Here is an 18,940-nt window from a genome sequence, read left to right on the forward strand (position 1 = left end):
GTACCCCACTTATCCTGTCACTCAAGACATTTTGTTTTAGGTTGTTCCCGTAATGTGAGTGAAACACAGTGACCCACAGCAGGGTGACATGTGCATGCCACGAATGTAACAAGAGACAAGACTTGTGCAATAGACCACAAGAGCGCAACGCTTTATTTAAAGATGGAAACAAAACAAAATAAAAGCAGTCCCTCCTAGCCAGCATGCAGATTTTTTTTAAAGTGGTATCTGTGGATTGTTCTGTTTGTTTTTAGAAGACATGTTCCAATCTATTTAGCAAGTTAGCTCAAAAGTTTATCAGCTTCATGCCACTTAATTAAGGAATAAAACTGAGTCAACAAGTGACATTATAAAGGTGATTTAATTGTTTGCCAATTAATTTATCGTCAAACATTTGTAGTTACAATCCATTAATTTGCCAAATCTGTTGAGTTCTGTAACAATTATTTTTTGCATGTGAAATTACAGAATTTCTGTGTTCTTGTCCTAAATTATAGTTCCTGCTGCAATGACAGGACAGATAAAACAGTGTGGAAAAAACCCTGAAATGAACTCATTCATTTGTCAAATATCTATTGAACATCTAATGTATGCTTGACACTATTTCCAATGTTGAGGATATAGTGCTGAGCAAAATAAAATCCTTGCTCTTCATTGAGCTTATATTCTGTCATAAGGAGATAACCACATTAAGTATACAAAGTAAGTAAATGTAATTTTAGTATATAATACATAAATATCCTGAAGGAAATAAAACAACAGGACAGAGTATGATTGGGATGGGTGAGAGGTGATCTATTTGGAGCTGTGACTTAAACAGCGGCAGGGCAGGAGAAATGTGTCCCAAGTAGAAAACAAAAAGCACAAAGACCCTGAGAAGGGGCCTAAAATATAGAAGAAACAAAAGAGACCAGTGCAGCCAGACCACAGTGAACAAAAGGGGAGATAGTGCAAAATTAGAGAAGCAATGTATTATCGGATGTTACAGGGCCTTGAAGTCTGAAGACTTCAGCTTTTATTTGTTCAGTACAAAGGGAAACCGTTGGAGAGTTTTAAGGAGGGAAGTGGCATTATGTGATATATATGTGTATTTTATATACGTAAAATCACTCTGGTTACTCTTTGGTAAGTGGATAGCAGTGGTGCAGAAGTGGTTGCAGACAGACCAGTTAAGAAATTTTTTGCTGATAGAATGTCTGGGATTTAGTTTCACTTCAGGGACCAGGTGAATAGAGTAAGGATGTAGAAGAAACAAAGATTGGCCTTCAGTTAAAGCTGAAATGATGAGAACATGGGGGTTCATTATATTATGCCCTTAATTTTCCATAATAAAAAGCTAAAAAAAAAAAACAACTTTAATAGTGGTCTAAATGAAAAATGATGGTGCTATGGACATTGTCAAAGTGGTAATGGAGATAAGTGGGCAGATTCAAGATATATTTGAAAGTAAAACCCCTAGGTCTTACTGATGGATTAGGATACATATTGTTGCAGGGAAAAAGAGAAACCAAGGATGACTGCTAAGTATTTGGCCCAAACAGTTTGGGTGGATGAGAATAGGGATCAGGTTTGCAGGGACGCAAGAGCTTTGTTTTGGCAATGCAAATTTGCGATGCCAGTTGGATTTCCAAGTGGAAATGTTGAGTAGGGAGTGTAATTCACAATACATTACCTAACTCTGCATAACATGCTTATAAGCAAACTTGGAACCCTCCATTCTGAATTTTGCCATTAGTGTTTTAAAAGTTCTATTAGACCTTTTCAGATTTGTGGGTAACGTTAAAAGTCTTAGTCTGTTGATATGAAATAGTTTGGATATATTTTGTTTTCTGTGGATATTCACTAGTAATTATATTACTGCTATCCTGAGTAGTAATTCTCCACCTCCGTTGAACTGTCATTTACATGAAGGATGGTGTTAACATGGCCAGCTCCATAGGTTAAACACATTTCCTGTGCCTTATTCCTTTCAGGCATATGGGAATACAAGTCTGTAAAAGTAAAATCTTGAGTAACACTTTAGTGTGGTGTATGTGTATTTTTTTTAAGTTTTTTATTTACTTATTTTGAGAGAAAGAGAGCAGGGGAGGGGCAGAGAGAGGGAGAAAAGAAGGAGAAAATCCCAAGCAGGCTCCACACTGCCAGTGTGGAGCCCGATGTGAGGCTCGAACCCACGAACCGTGAGATCATGACCTGAGCTGAAATCAAGAGTCAGACACTTAACTAACTGAACCACCCAGGTGCCCCAGTGTAGGTGTATTTTAAACAAATAAACAAAAAATAATAATTTTTTTTGGCAAACTTTGAGCCTGTTAAAGTATTATACTTTACATCTGATTAGGACACTAATCAAACACTTACTGGTAATCATAGATCTAATAACAATACCTAATATTTGTTAAGGGTACCACTGTAAGAAACTGTATTTATATTGGCTCCTCATGACAGCTTTGTTTTTACAGATATGGAAATTTAGGGCCCCCAAATTCAGGTAAGAAGTAGCAGAGCCAGGATTTAAACCCAGGCAATCTGGCACCAGAGCCTTCACCCTCTTTTTTGTTTCCAGAACCTTCACTCTTAACTACTACCATGTAATATGTAGAGAATATTGTAAGTTATGTTTCAGAAAAATTGCCTAGAGTAGAAATGACTTTGCAAATAATCAAGGTCTCTTTTGATTTTATTTTTACTTCATCCCTTGAAATTGGGACTTTGGAAGATGGGAGAGAGAATAATCCCAAAATGGATCTCCATCATACTCTGATTTCCTTCCTTAAATAATTCGTTTTGTTTTGACTTTTTCCTGACAGCATCAGCGAGAGCTTTCTAACTGTCAAAGGTGCTGCCCTTTTTCTACCACGGGGAAATGGCTCATCCACACCAAGAATCAGCCACAGACGCAACAAGCATGCAGGTAAAGTTCCATGTCCTTCATTCTCACTATTTTTCTGGCACTTAGCAGAATGCCTTATATATGTAGTAGGTATTCAGTAAATTTTTGTTGGACAAATACTAAGGTACAAAAATACTCTAATGAATTTTTCTATGATTTAGCAATGAAGGTTCCCAGTAGAATATACCCAGTTTGCTTACTGGCAGTACTTTTCACTGCTAACAAACCTGAACTTCCACATACCCAGCTCACATAAGAAGCCTTACAGTGGGGATAGGGCTCCCTGACTTTTGCCTGACCTTCAAAGAAGCCATCTGGATCTTGGGGCCAGTAGCACTTAGAGTAGGGACTTAGGCCCACTATTGCCCAGAAATGGTTCTCCTCTACAAGTTCTCCATCCTAAAAATCCTTTCCTCAGGCTATTTGTCCTGATAGAACAGAAGAAGTCTTAATTTTTAAAAAGCCTCAGCTGGGGCGCCTGGGTGGCGCAGTCGGTTAAGTGTCCGACTTCAGCCAGGTCACGATCTCGCGGTCCATGAGTTCGAGCCCCGCGTCGGGCTCTGGGCTGATGGCTCAGAGCCTGGAGCCTGTTTCCGATTCTGTGTCTCCCTCTCTCTCTGCCCCTCCCCCGTTCATGCTCTGTCTCTCCCTGTCCCAAAAATAAATAAACGTTGAAAAAAAAAAAAATTTTTTTTAAAAAGCCTCAGCTGCTTAACTCAATTGTAACATGAAACTTAAGTCACTCTTCATTGTTTATTCCTAACACTTTGTCTTCTCCCCTCACTGGTTCTTTTTTTTTTTTTTTAAACACTTTTAGTGAGATATAATTCACATACCATGTAATTCACTCTGTTTACTCATTTAAAGTATACATTCAGTGATTTTTTTTTTCATATATACAGAGTTGTGCAACCATTGCTCTAATTTTAGAATGTTTTCATCACCCCCAAAAGAAACCCAGTTATCCATTAGCAGTCATTCCCTATATTCCCCACCTTCCCTGCCAATCCTAAACAACCACTGATCTACTTTCTCTGTATATAGATCTGCCTGTTCTGGGTGTTCCATATAAGTGTAATTATATAAACGCTCTTTGGAGACAGGCTCCTTTCACTTAGCATAATGTTTTCAAGGGTCATTTATATTAATTTTTTTTAGTGCTTATTTATTTTTGAGAGGGAGAGACAGAGTGTGAGCAGGGGAGGGGCAGAGAGAGAGAGGGAGACACAGAATCCAAAGCAGACTGAGCTGTCAGCACAGAGCCCAAAATGGGGCTCAAACTCACAAACCATGAGATCATGACCTGAGACAAAGTTGGATGCTTAACCGGACTGAGCCACCCAGGTGCCCAGGGGTCATTTACATTATACTGTGTATCACTACTTTATTCCTTTTTATGACCAAATAATATTCTAGTGTATGGATATACTATATTTTATTTTTCCATTCACCAGTTGATAGACAGTTGAGTTGTTTCCATTTTTGGCTGTGATGAGTAATGCCGCTATGAATATATATGTATAAGCTCTTGTGTGGACATGTTTTAATTTCTCTTGGTTTTATACCTATGAGCCCATATTGGTTCTTACACATGAGACTTAGATTGTGTCTCTGGGTTTGAAATGTAGCAGAACAGACCTGGCCAAACATAATGACTCTGTTTTTTAATTTTGAAAGTTAAAAGATTCTGCAATAATGGAATTGGTCAGAAGCCAGCACTGAAATAGGGGTGGGGTGGGAGTGAGGCAAGAAAACTATTCTTTAAGAAAAGGAAAGAAAAAGGAAAGTCTTTCAGACTTGCTGACTTTTATTTATTTATTTATTTATTTATTTATTTATTTAGAAAGAGAGAGAGAGCATGAGAGGGACAGAGGGAGAGAAAGAGAGAATCTTAAGCAGGCTTCATGCCTGGTGCGGAACCTGACACAGGGCTCAATCCCATGACTGTGAGACCATGACCTAAGCCAAAGTCACGAGTCAGACACTTAACCAACCGAGCCACCTAGTTGCCCCAGACTTGCTGACCTTTTAGACAAATACCTGTTTGCTAACCTACTTTTTCCTTCTTCCCCCTCACCACTTCTTGCATATATCAGTATTTCATCTCATAGTTAAGAGTTGAAGTTAACCTGGAGGAAAATTTTGTATGCAGATTTCAAGATGAATGTGAGAACATCAGAATCTTTAGACTCTTAAAAAAGAGACAGATCTGGATGGGCACGAATGAAGTTTTTTGTTCTCTGATTGTCATTATTTATAACAGTACGTTATCGGGGCGCCTGGGTGGCTCAGTCGGTTAAGCGTCTGACTTCGGCTCAGGTCATGATCTCACGGTTCGTGAGTTCGAGCCCCGCGTCAGGCTCTGTGCTGACAGCTCAGAGCCTGGAGCCTGTTTCAGATTCTGTGCCTCCCTCTCTCTCTCTGACCCTCCCCCATTCATGCTCTGTCTCTGTCTCAAAAATAAATAAATGTTAAAAAAAAAAAATTAAAAAAAAAACAGTATGTTATCTAATTATCTTCTACTAGCGAAAGCCTCAGGTTTTCTAATACTTTAATACAAAAAAAATTTCAACTTAGTTTTATAGAATGTATAGGAACAAGTATGTTTTCAAATACTGATTGGCCGTGTTAAAGTACCTAATAATAGGCTCAGTGGAATATATATTTCTTGGGATCTGCTATATTTAATGAGAACTCTTATTTTAATATCAGCCACTAATATGGAAATCATTAACTATTGATATTATTTTATGGGAAATCTAAAAATCTTCTTAGGTTAAATGCAACAGAAGATTTACAGGAATAAGAATGGCAAAATGGCTAGCTTTTTTTAAAGTTAGGGATAATTCTAACCTCAGTCACACACCTCATTTTCAGGATTCCTTCCTTGCTACCTTCAAAAGTGTGCCTGAGAGCACAGCCAGTGGTGTCTGTGCCCGGACATATATCACTGTTGCTCTTTTCAGCACCCACTGCAGTACGGAACAGAGGTTGCTCTCAAGTGCGCTTTCCGTTGGACAGACACAAAGCAAATTTTAATATAGTACAGGCTAAGAGTAAATGTATAGAGGTGCAGTCTGCCATTCTGTCTTTTCACTTCAAAAGAAGTTAATCATATTAAGACATTCACTTAATTTCTAATTACAGCCCTTGAGTGACCCAGAACTTTCTTTTACACAGGTTATTAAGGTAGAAGGAATCTTCTCTGTTGACATTACAATGAGGAATAATTATTGTTTTGTTTTACCAATTTAACCAGGTGATCTCCAACAGCATCTCCAAGCAATGTTCATATTACTGCGCCCAGAAGACAACATCAGGCTGGTAAGTTAGTGTTATCATTACAACTCTTCCTCAAAAGACTTTCTAAGATAGCAAACATTAAACAGTCATCTTTATGTACCAGCAGAGTGCTGGGAACTATGTGGAACAAAAAAAAAGAATAACATGTCTGCACTATCAGCAAGCTTAGGATATAATTGGGGATAGGAGTTAAGGTGAAATGAGGCAAAATAATTTGATGAGTCAGAGCTGTTGATAAGCACCAGTTTGTGAGTTATTGACCATAACAACTGAATTTCAGAAGAAAGAATACTTGGAGACTTGGCTTAGTTAGAAAGGTTTTTATGTAGGGGTGCCCAGGTGGTTCAGTTGGTTAAGTGTCTAACTCTTGATTTCGGCTCAGGCCATGATCTCATGGTTGTAAGATCAAGCCCCACGTCAGGCTCTGTGCTGGGCGTGGAGCCTGCTTGGGATTCTCTCTCTCTCCTCTCTCTGCCCCTTCCCTGGCTGTGCTTGCTCTCGCTCGCTCTCTCTCGCTCACTCTCAAATAATTAAACATTTAAAAAAAGGGGGGGGTTACATATACAGTAAAGCTTGAGCTGGGTCTTGAATGATGATGGATTTACATTAGCAGAAAAGAAGACAGTCCTTCTAGATGAGGACATGACAAAGCAAAAGCACACGTGTTAAGAAGGGACAAGGAGAGAGTAAAAGGACCAGGGATTTGTGCTGGTCTCTGAGTCAGGAGACCTGGGCTTTGGCTGTTACTAATCATGTGATGTTGGACAAGTTACTTAGCTTGTTTGAGTCCATCTCCTTTCTGCCTCTCACAGTTAAGAGGACCAAGTAGACATGAAAGCGTATCGCTGCCTAAATCTGGGGATTATTGTTACTATAAGGAAGATAAGATACCAGAAAAAAGGCAGGCAAATAGGACCTTAATGCTCCATACTAGAGGTCTTAAACTGGCAGATATGTTTTGTTTGGACCACAGGGGTAGTGTTTTTGACTCCAAGCCAGAATTTTAAAGTTGAATGATTTCACATAAAAATCAATACTTGAAGCTTGTCCTCAAAAATCTAAAAATCTGGCAACACTGGAACCTTATTCTCACATGACAAAACTTGCTAGACCTGGAGGAGCAGGCAATGGTATGGCCCAGGCTCTTAATTTACCATAATCCCCACATATCCTGTGGTCTTCTAGACACTGAAGCCAGGTGTCTCCATTTGTCATCATATCTTCACTGTTTTCTTGTAGTGTAGAACTTTAATTCAAGTAGGAAAACAAAAATGGGATGAGTATGTTTCTTTAAGAAAAGTGAAGAGCATTTTTACCCATTTAGTTTTCATGTGGCCTCCTTCTCTCATTTACATTCCCTATCTGACTGTCTAGATTAATACTTGGAGGTAGTACCTCAGTAAGCAGTAATGAAACATTACAGGGTTCTGAGCAAGGAATTCGATGGAACAGCTATAGTATTTGAGAGGGGTGCCTGGCTGGCTCAGTCAGTAAAACATCTGACTCTTGATCTCTGGGTTTTGAGTTTGAGCCCTACATTGGGTGTAGAGATTACATCTAAAAGAGAGAGAGAGAGAGAGAGAGAGAGAGAGAGAGAGAGAGAGAAAGAGATTCCTCAGAATCTAATACAGAATAGTGGGGAGGAGGAAGCCATTTAAGTCATGAGGGACCACTAAGCAGTTATTGCAGTAATCCAAGCATGTGATGATGGGCCTTTCTAGGTTGGGTGGTAACTTGGAAAGTGGGTTTCTACTGGCACGTTCAGTTCAAATAGTTGATCTCTGCTGTCTGAACGGGGAGAGAGACAATAAGTAGAATACAAGAGTAAATGGAAAATTGATGATCAGGTCTCTGAACTCTATAGTGATTAACTGATTTTTCATTCACTTATTTGTTCTGTGTTTAAATTAGGTCATTTTGTCCTCTCAGATGCTACTCTGTCACCTTCTTAAAATGACCACCAATTTTTTTGAGAAACTTCCTTTGAAATTTAAAGAATATGAAATAAATCCTTACATCATTATTTTATATCCTAATCTGAAAATCACATCATACACTTATGTAAATCCTGTCTATATTTTTATATACTTCTATCTTAACACTTATTTATAATTGAACAAAGTGGGGTACAGCTCTTACAGCAAAAATGCTCTAAAGCAGGGGCACCTGGGTGGCTCAGTCAGTTAAGCGTCCAACCTCAGCTCAGGTCATGGTCTCGTGGTTTGTGAATTCGAGCCCTACGTCAGGCTTGTGCTGACGGCTCGGAGCCTGGAGCCTGCTTCGGATTCTGTGTTTCCTTCTGTCTCTGCTCCTCCCCGACTTGTGCTCTGTCTCTCTCTATCAAAAATAAATAAATGTAAAAACAAATTTTTAAAAAAAAATTTTTTTTTCAACGTTTTTATTTATTTTTGGGACAGAGAGAGACAGAGCATGAACGGGGGAGGGGCAGAGAGAGAGGGAGACACAGAATCGGAAACAGGCTCCAGGCTCTGAGCCATCAGCCCAGAGCCTGACGCGGGGCTCAAACTCCTGGACCGCGAGATCGTGACCTGGCTGAAGTCGGACGCTTAACCGACTGCGCCACCCAGGCGCCCCAAAACAAATTTTTTTTAAATGCTTGAAAGCAGATACTCAAACCTTGGAGCCCATCAGAATCACCTGCAAAGCTTTGTTGAACTGCCATTTGCTGGACTCCACCCACAGTGTTTGATTTGGGAAGGGGTAGGCAGTGATAATTTGCATTTTTAACAAGTTTTCGAGTGATGTTGATGCTGCTGATCCAGGAGTCACACTTTGAGAACACCTCCTCTAGAACCCATAATAATGGTCACTTGCACGTACTAGATGTCCATTAGATATATTTGTTTATAGTTTCCAAAACTTGTGTGGTTTGGTAGAGCTAAAGTTGAGGTCTGTCATCACTTACTTTATCTTTTTCTCTTTGATAACCTTCTGGAGTTTAGAATGTACCTCTAAATGTTAAAATAATTTTAACCACAGGAGAGCATTAAGGAAGCAGTTAGGAAGGCAGAGTTGGCAATTAACTGTTTTTCTTCCCCTGCTAAAATGTGCAACTTCAGCTGCTTTACATTTATAAAATACAAATTCAGAAAATGTAACTGATGCCTCTGAATTAATTCAGTTTAAATGACCAGCCATTTTACAGTTGTTTTGAATTGTTACAAACACATAGTCATTATGTTTCAGATTATTGAGTGAGTCATCTTCAAGAAAATGAGTGAATACATTGTGTGACTTTGGACAAATTAGCACTTTTCTAACTGAAAGGAGCATTTGTAGACTCAAAGCAAGGCCTTTTGTTTTGAGTTAAATTTGGAATGCTAAAATTCTCATCCTGGGACTTGTACATAAGGTTAAAAGTTTGATAGTCAACTGAAAGCCCTGCCTTTATTTTTTCAGTAACCAAACAACAAATAGAGGCACCAAATCCCACATTTTGCTTTAGCATTGAAAATAAGACTGAACCAGTTTTTCCTTCAGGGAAGCTCTGCATTCCAAATACAGTCTCAAGCATTAACTTCAGTACTTAGGAAAACTGTAGCTGATAAAATAAAGACAGTGGGTTTTTGGGTATTCTTGCACATTATCAAAGACCCATTTAACATAAAATGGACTGGAGCGGGGGGTACCTGGGGGGCTCAGTTAAGTGTCTGCCTTGGGCTTAAGTTGTGATCTCACATTTGTGGGTTCAAGCCTCACATCAGGCTCTGTGCCGACAGCTCAGAGCCTGGAGCCTGCTTCAGATTCCGTGTCTCCTCCTCTCTCTACCCCTCTCCTGCTCACACTCTGTGTGTCTCTCTGTCTCTCGATAATAAATAAACGTTAAAAAAAAAAAAAAAACAGACTGGGAAATAAAAAACTTTCTTAACATTTGAAGTAAGTTCAATGTTCTTTACTAGAGGTAAGGTGCTCATAAGATACAGGGAGATGTTTTTTAGTACTTTCACTTTGTAGAAGAGTTTAAGAAAATAAGGAGTTTTTTGGTTTTGTTTTTTATAGTTCATTGATAGTTGCTCAAAATGAAAATGGGTTTATTTTTTCTAAGTACAAAAGTTTTAAAAATCATACAAACAGAAAGGTATAAGGAAGAAAGTAAAAATCACTTTGTATCTTACACTCTGAAAAAACAATTCTTAGTAATTTGGATAAGCATCCTTCCAGTCTTATGTGTATATATAAAAGTATGTGTCAGATTCTCTGACTCTGCTCTTGCTGAAGTGGATCAATGATAAAAATAGCCAAATCTGAGTATCAGAAAACCTACTAGTCTCCCTGATGTGTGATCTTGGTTTCAGCTCAGGTCATGATCTCACAGTTTGTGAATTTGAGCCCCGAGTCAGGCTCTGCACTGGCAGCACGGAGCCTGCTTGGGATTCATTCGTTCTCATTCTCTCTCTCTCTCTCTCTCTCTCTCTCTCTCTCTCTCTGCTCCTCCCCTGCTCATGCTGTCTCTCTCTCTTTCTCAAAATAAATACATTTGAAAAAAAAGTGACAGTGACTGACAACTTGCTCATGGATGAATGAAATTAGGGGAAATGTGTATATATGAAAGGCTAATCAGTTTTGAGCAATGAAAAGGTTTTACTACTGATCTTTATAACTATGAAGGTTTCGGGGGGCCTGGGTGGCTCAGTCAGCTAAGCATCTGACTCATGATCTCACGATTCATGAGTTCGAGCCCTGCATCAGGCTCCATGCTGACAGTATGAAGCCTGCTTGGGATTCTCTCTCTCCCCACCTATCTCTGCCCCTCCCTTGCACGCATGCTCTCTCTCTCTCAAAATAAATAAAAGAAAGAAAACTATTAAAAAACCAAACAAACAAACAATGAAGGCTTCTTACACTTGATCTGAGCTTAGAATTAAAAGGAAAAGAGAGGGGTGCCTGGGTGGCTCAGTTGGTTAAGTATCTCACTTCAGCTCAGGTCATGATCTCATGGTTTGTGAGTTGGAGCCCCGCAGCAGGCTCTGTGCTAACATCTTGGAGCCTGGAGCCTGCTTTGGAGTCTGTGTCTCCCTCTCTCTCTGCCCCTCCCCCTCTTGCACTCTGTCTCCCTCTCTCTCAAAAATAAATAAACATTAAAAAATAATAATAAAAGGGGAAAAGAGTATATGTCAAAGCACCTTTTTTTTTTTTTTTTTTTTTTTTTTACCAAAATGAGATAAGGGGCTCCTTGGGTGGCTCACTCGGTCAAGCATCCAGCTCTTGATTTCAGCTCAGGTCGTGATCTCAGTTTGTGAGATTGAGCCCTGCATTGGGCTCTGTGTTGTCATTGCCAAGCCTGCTTGGGATTCTCTCTCTGCCCCTTCTCTGCTTGTGTTCTTTCTCTCTCAAAATCAATAAATAAACATTTTTAAAGATGAAATAGAAAAAATATAAATGCTGTCTTATAACCTGCTTTCTTCACACTTTATTATGGATATCTTTCTGTGTCAGCAAATAAATCTGTTTTTAATGGCTACAAAGAATATAATACATAGATTTTTTTAATTGAAGAATTTCATAGAGATAGACTGAAGGAATAAAATCCTGAGACCCCCTCAAGCTCTGTTTCTTTTGAAAACAATGTTCTTTAGTTTATTAGTATCACATCTGAAGTCTATTTTAATTTTATATATTGACTTTGCTTTGTTCTTTTGGCTAGAATTTAATATTTACATACTTTTGAAACCTTTCTCTCTGATGGATTGGGTGAGCTGCCTGTCTAGACATTGGGACTTTATAATGTGGCTTCCTTGAGGATAAACATTGCATGCAGTGGCATGATGTAAGACTCTTAGTAAAAAGAAATTAAAGGCAAAGGTGCGGTATAAGCTTAAGGAATAGTATTTCTTGATGTTGGATGATACTGAGGACAGAAGTTATTTTACCAGGTGGTGTTTGTGAACTGCTTATATTGAGATTAAAAATTTAAATTAGTTACTGAGAGAAATTTTAACATCATTCTTTGATAGATGAGCTTTGCAAACAGGTTGAGTTCTTATCTCAGAAATAAAGCAGAGGCAGGTGACTTCTCAGACCTACCCCGGTCCTCAGATTGCTGAATCCAGTTCACCCGAAACTTGTAACAATATTTCAACTTTAGGCAATAAATGGACTTTCTTGGAATAATTTTCTCAGTTGCTATTATTGCCAAGTTTCAAAATTTAAAATATTGTTTTGGCTGGACAATTAGAATAAATTTCAGTGGTATTCTTTTCAGTGAGAACTTTAGTTGATCAAATGCATCTGAATTGTTGTCTTATTCTAGTCATCTATTCCATGTAAATGTTGGAAACTAAGGAAATGCGGGAATTACTGCCAATTCCAATATTAGGGAATTATGTAAAAAACTGCCATTTTAAATTACATTTCTCTGATTAACTTGTTGGGTTAAATTAGATTATTAGATTTTTGTCAATCTTCTTCCCAACAGAAGAATATGAAATAAACTTCAAACCCAGGTGGGTATTGGGTTTTTCTTTATGCTGTGGCTCTTAAATTTTTAATTCCATAACCTAGAATCTTGAACTTTGAAAGGAAATTTAAAACCTTGAGTCCATCCTCAGCATTGCAGTTTTTTCTATAAAAGCTTTCATCTCAACCTTCTTGAGTATTTAAGTGTTAATGGCTTCTGACTTCCTGATTAAAGCACCACTTCCTTTTAGTAAGAATTAGTTGGGGCACCTGGCTGGCGCAGTCGATAGAGCATGCAACCCTTGGTCTCAGGGTTGTAAGTTTGAACCCCACATTGGGTGTAGAGATTGCCTAAAAGTAGATCTCAAAAAAATAAAAAACAAACAAACAAAAACGTATTAGCAATTACACAGGTACTCTCTAGAGGTCCGAGATCAAACCCTAAGGCCTCTAAGTGCCTTTCTGCCATCTAAAAAGCCTAGAATTGAAGAAATCTGAGATGTACCTATTACTTAATCCTAAATCAGTATAAAATGGGAAATCAGCATTTCCCATTAGGTTTGGGGTCTGATGTTATGATTATATTAATAAGCAAGGGAAGGCCAAATATTTGAAATGCTCTTGATGTTATGAATAAATAAACCCCTCACATTTACAAAAGAGAACTAATGGGGCACCTGGGTTGCTCAGTTGGTTAGGCGTCCGACTTCAGCTCAGGTCATGACCTTGTGGCTCGTGGGTTTGAGCCCTGTGTTGGGCTCTGTGCTGACAACTCAGAGCCTGGAGCCTGCTTTAGATTCTGTGCCTCCCTCTCTCCCTCCCTCCCTCCCCAGCCTGTGTTTTCTCTCTCTCTCTCTCTCTCTCTCTCCTTCAAAAAATAAACATTAAAAAAAATTTTTTTAAGACAACTAATGTTTACCCTGAATATCCCAAAGAAACTCTTGCTGCCCACCTGCTAACTTAGTCTCATAACTTGTATGATAGGTAATGTTTGTGGAGGTTATTTGTTTTTTCCTTTTATTTGTTTCAGCTTAGCCACTGGTTGGTGTAGAAGCTGTGGATAAATTTCAGGAGCACAGTTCAGTTGTTCCCATTCTGTATGTATTTGAGCCTTGACAGAGGATGAAAGAGCCTCTAACATATTCAGGAAACTGAACAGTTAGCTCATAGCTTGCCAAGGCAAGCCCAAGTTTAGGTATGTAATAATATGTGAGCTCTTGTTGATAAAAAATTCTAGTTTACCTGTACCTGGTTTCTGATTAGTTTAATATTCGGTGTTGTGTTCCTAGAATCAGAGTGTTGATGCTGCCTTCCAGTCTCCTCATGTGCATTTACTCCTATCCATAGCTATATGTGTATAATGCTCGTTTGGCCCAGCCCTCTGTTAGACCTTTGTCCATTTAAGTATTAGTTCTTAGCTTCTCACAAATGAATTTGATTTGAAATGCTCTGTTGCTTTGTGGAACATAAAGTTAGCAGTACAGCTCTCTCAACCTTGCATACTTGGAATCAGAATGGTGGACGTTACATTCTTGTTGTATCAGCTCTTATTAGAAACAAGCTTTAATATGGCCACTTTTGCCATTTGTGCTTCCCTAACTTTTCCTAGTTGTATCGGATTAGAGACAAAAAGATAGCCATGGCAGTGAGTCTTACCTCTCTCTGCCTTGCTAAATGGCTCAGTTAAGCTGTGTGACTGCATTTCTTTTTCTCTTTGCATGGCTACTTTTGGATTAGTGACAGAATTGAGGGAAAGGAAACTCCAAGAGAAGCACTGAAAGAATCCCAAATAGAAATTTCTGTCAAATTTCTGACAGATATCTTGAGCTAGTTGATGGGATCGGAACTCTGTGTCTCTTATGAGATAAGGAAAGATAAGGAATGGTGGGTATTTTATACAGAGTAAATTGCCTCCAGTGCAGTTTCCTGGATTTTTATTAAAACAGATAAAGAGAAGAGCAAACTAGACTGTGCACTCTGCAAGGGCAAGGACGGTATCTTTCTTCTACCATTGAATCTTCAGCACTTGGCTCTGATTATATATTCAGTAAATGTACAGTAATATTTGAATGGATGTTAACTGGAAGCCATTTTTTTCATCTGTTTCCCACCCCACCCCCACATTTTTTTCTTTCTTTGTTGGAATTTTTATTTTTTAAGCTTCAACTCTGTGCCCAACGTGGGGTTTGAACTCATGACCCTGAGATCTAGAGTCACATGCTCTACTGACTGAGCCAGCCAGGCCCCCATCTTTATTGGAAAATTTTGTTAAATTGCTTTATTGAGGCATAATTGATCTTCAAAAAGTTGTGCATATTTAATATGTACAACTGGGTGAGTTTGGAGATAAGTATACATCCATGAAACCATCACCACAATCTATGCCATAAACATCTCTATCATTTCCCAAAGTCTCCCCCAACCCTCTTTATTATAATAATTGTTATTATTTATTGTTATAAGATGTGCCCTCTTTTTTTTTTTCTTTTTTTTTTTTTTTAGCATTTATTTATTTTTGAGACAGAGAGAGACAGAGCATGAACGGGGGAGGGTCAGAGAGAGAGGGAGACACAGAATCCGAAACAGGCTCCAGGCTCTGAGCTGTCAGCACGGAGCCCGATGCAGGGCTCAAACTCACAGACCGTGAGATCATGACCTGAGCTGTAGTCGGATGCTCAACTGACTGAGCCACCCAGGCGCCCCAAGAAGTGCCCTCTTAACAAAAATTTTAATGGCCTTTTTTTTTTTTTTTAGCAGTTTTAGGAAAATTGAACAGAAGGTAGAGATTTCCCATATATTCTCTGTCTCCATTCTTTCATAGCCTGCCCCATTTGTTACAATTGATGGACCTACATTGATTGACACATCATTATTACTCAAAGTCAAAGTTTACCTTAGGGTTCAGTCTTGGTGTTGTACATTCTGTGGGTTTTGACAAATGTGTCCATCACTTTGGTATCCTACAGAGTAGTTTCATGGCTCTAAAAACTTCTGTACTCCCCTACACTCTGGCAACTACATATCTTTTTACTGACTCCATAGTTTTGCCCTTTACAGAATGTCATATAGTTCGAATCATATGATATGTAGCCTCTTTAGATTGGCTCCTCACACAAAGTAATATGCATTTAAGATTCCTCCATGTCTTTTCATGACTTTATAGCTCATTTCTTTTTAGTGCTGAATAATATTCCATTGTCTGCATGTATTTAGTTTATTCACCTACTGAAGGACATCTTGGTTGCTTCCCATTGTTGGAACATTTTAAAGTAAAACTTGGACACCATGTCATTTTACTCTAGATACTTAAGAAAAAAGCATAACCACAGTGCCATTATCACACTAACAGTAAATCCTTAATATCATTTAATATCCTGTCCATATTCAAATTTTTGGAAGGCCCTTTTAAAGTACTATAAACAAGCAATAAATAAAATTTTTGACAAAAAAATAAGCCTCTGAAAAAGCAATGACTTTATCACTAAAACTAAAGAAGGAAATCTCATAGTGTATAATCTTTCAATTGAGTACACTCCTCTTATATATTAATAGCTTGCTTTGTATTGAAATTGTTTCTGCAACTTGCATCTATGAGTCCGGTGCTCACATTCATACAACTCACATTTCCCTCTTCGATCTTTAGAACATGCCCTGGTAGTTGTTATTATAAATGCTAGTAGCAAATATTTATAGAGCTTTTACTCTATGCCAAGCACTGTGTTTTACATGCATTATTTCATGTGATTCTTATGATCCAATGAGGGTAGGTATTATTATATCTCCCTCCAATTAATTTAGTAACTTACTGAAGGTTTCATAGTTAATACATGAGCTGGGATGTGAATTTAAGTCTTCCTGAGCATGCTGTAAGATACTGATATAAAAAAGGTTGAATGATCTACAACTAACCTTCTAAATTTCCTAACATATCTGTTGTCTGTTATCTTCCAGGCTGTAAGACTAGAAAGTACTTACCAGAATAGAACACGCTATATGGTAGTGGTTTCAACTAATGGTAGACAAGACACTGAAGAAAGCATCGTCCTAGGAATGGATTTCTCTTCTAATGACAGGTACGGTACCCCAAAAGGGAGGATGAGAAGACTGCTTTTTAAATAACCTATTCCAGTTACCTTTTGAGTTATTACAAAAACATCTTTTGCCAATTCTATTCTTAAAGGTCAATGCCTAAAACTAGGGAGCGCAAAAGTTATCTTAGCCATACAATTTTGAGGGATGAAAATGATTAGTGAATGTCTTTGATTGTGTTCCTAATTTATCACCTATTCCTCACCTTCCTCTACCCTTAGGTAGTAATGAATATAAAGCAAATGATTTAAACTTCAGTCTCCAGGAATAAAAAGCTACCTTTTCTTTGTAGTTAACTTTAAGCAGTAATGATTCACATTGCTGATTCTAGGGCACGTACCCTTTAATATAGTGCACCAGTGGGTCTTGGGTTCAAAGAGAGCCCACTTTAACTGCAATCTCTTCTATTTATTCTTGGCCTTACACCTTGCTTTTACCAAATGTTTTACTTCCTTTTTCCTGCTTCTGAGGTAGAAGGGCAGGGTTGGGAGGAATTGATTCTTTAAACTCAGAGCAGAACCTTTTATAATCTTGCACCTTTGGCTTTAGCAGTACCTTGCATCCTATATTTAAAGATACCATACACTACTCAGAACCTGGCTCTTTTGTGTCCGTAAGGCTTATTGCTTTCCTTTTTTATTTTCCCACTTCTTCTGGAGAAACCTTGAGAAGACTGTGGAATGTGGCTAAGCAGATCTTTGCACTCCAGATAATAAGCCTCAGGAAATCCTGCCAGATGTCTCAAAGCATTGACTTCCTGGTTCAGGACTAGAATGGAACTGTGGAGTAGCTGGCAGTGTGATCCGGGCCTGGGAGAATTTAGCCACAAAGAGAAGACAGGGAGTGATTCTAATTGTCCTGATGTTGGGAAGAAAAAAATCACATTTGTCATTAGGTTTCCCAAACAAGTGTTTACCTACACTTGTACAGTCAACCTGAAAGTTATTTGTGGTTTCACGAGGCCAGAGTTGTTACCTTGTATAACTCTTACAGCCTTTAATTGTATGCTCTGAAATTACACAGGTTTATAAACCACATTTCGGTTTTCCCCTGCATGGATTTAACCTCTGGTATTAGCTAAGCAATAGACCTTTCAGAAAGTAAGCATTTATCCTTTTAACTACCTACCTTGCCTACATCATTAGTATTTTAAGACCTCTGATTTGGACTTTTCTCTCTCTAGATCTGCGCTGTCCCATACAGTAGCCACTAACCACTTTGTGACCATTTAAATAAGTTAAAATTAAACAAAATGTAAATGTCAGTCCCTCAGTCACAACTAGCCACATTTCAAGTACTTTGGCTATATGTGGCTAGTGGCTGCCATATTGGACAGTACATGTACAGAACATTTCCATTGTTGCAGAAAGTTCAGTTGGGCAGTGCTACTCTATATCTTATTTCCTTTGGTTCTTCCTGATTCTTCTCTTAGAAACCCCATAAAACAGGAACTGGGATTGCGTGGAAACTTATACTTGAGTCTTCCCCTAGGGATACAAGGCAACAACTTCAGATTCTCCTGACTCAGCATGTGAGAAATGAGCTGTGTAATCTTATCTCTTTTACTTTGTTCCAAATGTTCCCAGAAATCATAAAGAATGCTTATTAATATGGGTGCCCAATAATTTATCCTCAGTGAATTTCATCTGTCTTCAGTAATGGTCCTGCCTGAATCACATCTGACTAACAAAAGAAAATTTTATTTTATGGAAGACAGAATGTGATGTGAAAAGCTATAGAAACTAGTTTTCATTCTGTTTGGTAACCTCAGTATTATGAATTCCCATCTTCTGTTTGATTAATCTCCTTGGATAATAAAAAAAAGTGCTGCCCACTTCAGAATACTGGCACTCAGGTAATCTAGTATCATTTCTAGCTCAACTGCTATTGAAGGAATTTGTATCATTTTATATCAGAGAATATAAAAAGTTCATGTTTCAAAATAGCACTTAAACCAAAGTAGAACCCAGATTGTTTATGACAGACATATCTTCCCAAATAGTTCCCAAGATATGATATGCCAATTCATTTAGCCTGTTTACAAGTTCTTTGAGTATTGTGTTATATTTTAAGGAAGACAAAAAATTAAAAAAAATAAAAATAAAAAAAAAAAGGGGCGCCTGGGTGGCGCAGTCTGTTAAGCGTCCGACTTCAGCCAGGTCACGATCTCTCAGTCTGGGAGTTCGAGCCCCGCGTCAGGCTCTGGGCTGATGGCTCAGAGCCTGGAGCCTGTTTCCG

General features: G+C 38.4%; 1 protein-coding gene and 1 non-coding gene across 10 annotated transcripts in view; both read left to right on the plus strand.

The window, feature by feature from the left end:
* Positions 1–18,940, plus strand: part of SSH2 (slingshot protein phosphatase 2) — a 254,587-nt gene that overhangs the window by 184,934 nt on the left and 50,713 nt on the right. For all 9 annotated transcript variants that reach the window (XM_045487800.1, XM_045487801.1, XM_045487804.1 and 6 more), the window contains 3 exons: positions 2,811–2,914; positions 6,153–6,217; positions 16,565–16,686. In XM_045487800.1, the coding sequence (XP_045343756.1) occupies positions 2,811–2,914; positions 6,153–6,217; positions 16,565–16,686 (291 nt within the window). The remainder of the gene's footprint in view (positions 1–2,810; positions 2,915–6,152; positions 6,218–16,564; positions 16,687–18,940) is intronic.
* LOC123604744 lies at positions 10,438–10,513 on the plus strand. Its single transcript, XR_006715475.1, has one exon. It is a non-coding gene; the product is annotated as a small nucleolar RNA U2-19 (small nucleolar RNA).

Source organism: Leopardus geoffroyi, chromosome E1 (assembly GCF_018350155.1).
Source record: "Leopardus geoffroyi isolate Oge1 chromosome E1, O.geoffroyi_Oge1_pat1.0, whole genome shotgun sequence".
Classification (NCBI taxonomy): domain Eukaryota; kingdom Metazoa; phylum Chordata; class Mammalia; order Carnivora; family Felidae; genus Leopardus; species Leopardus geoffroyi.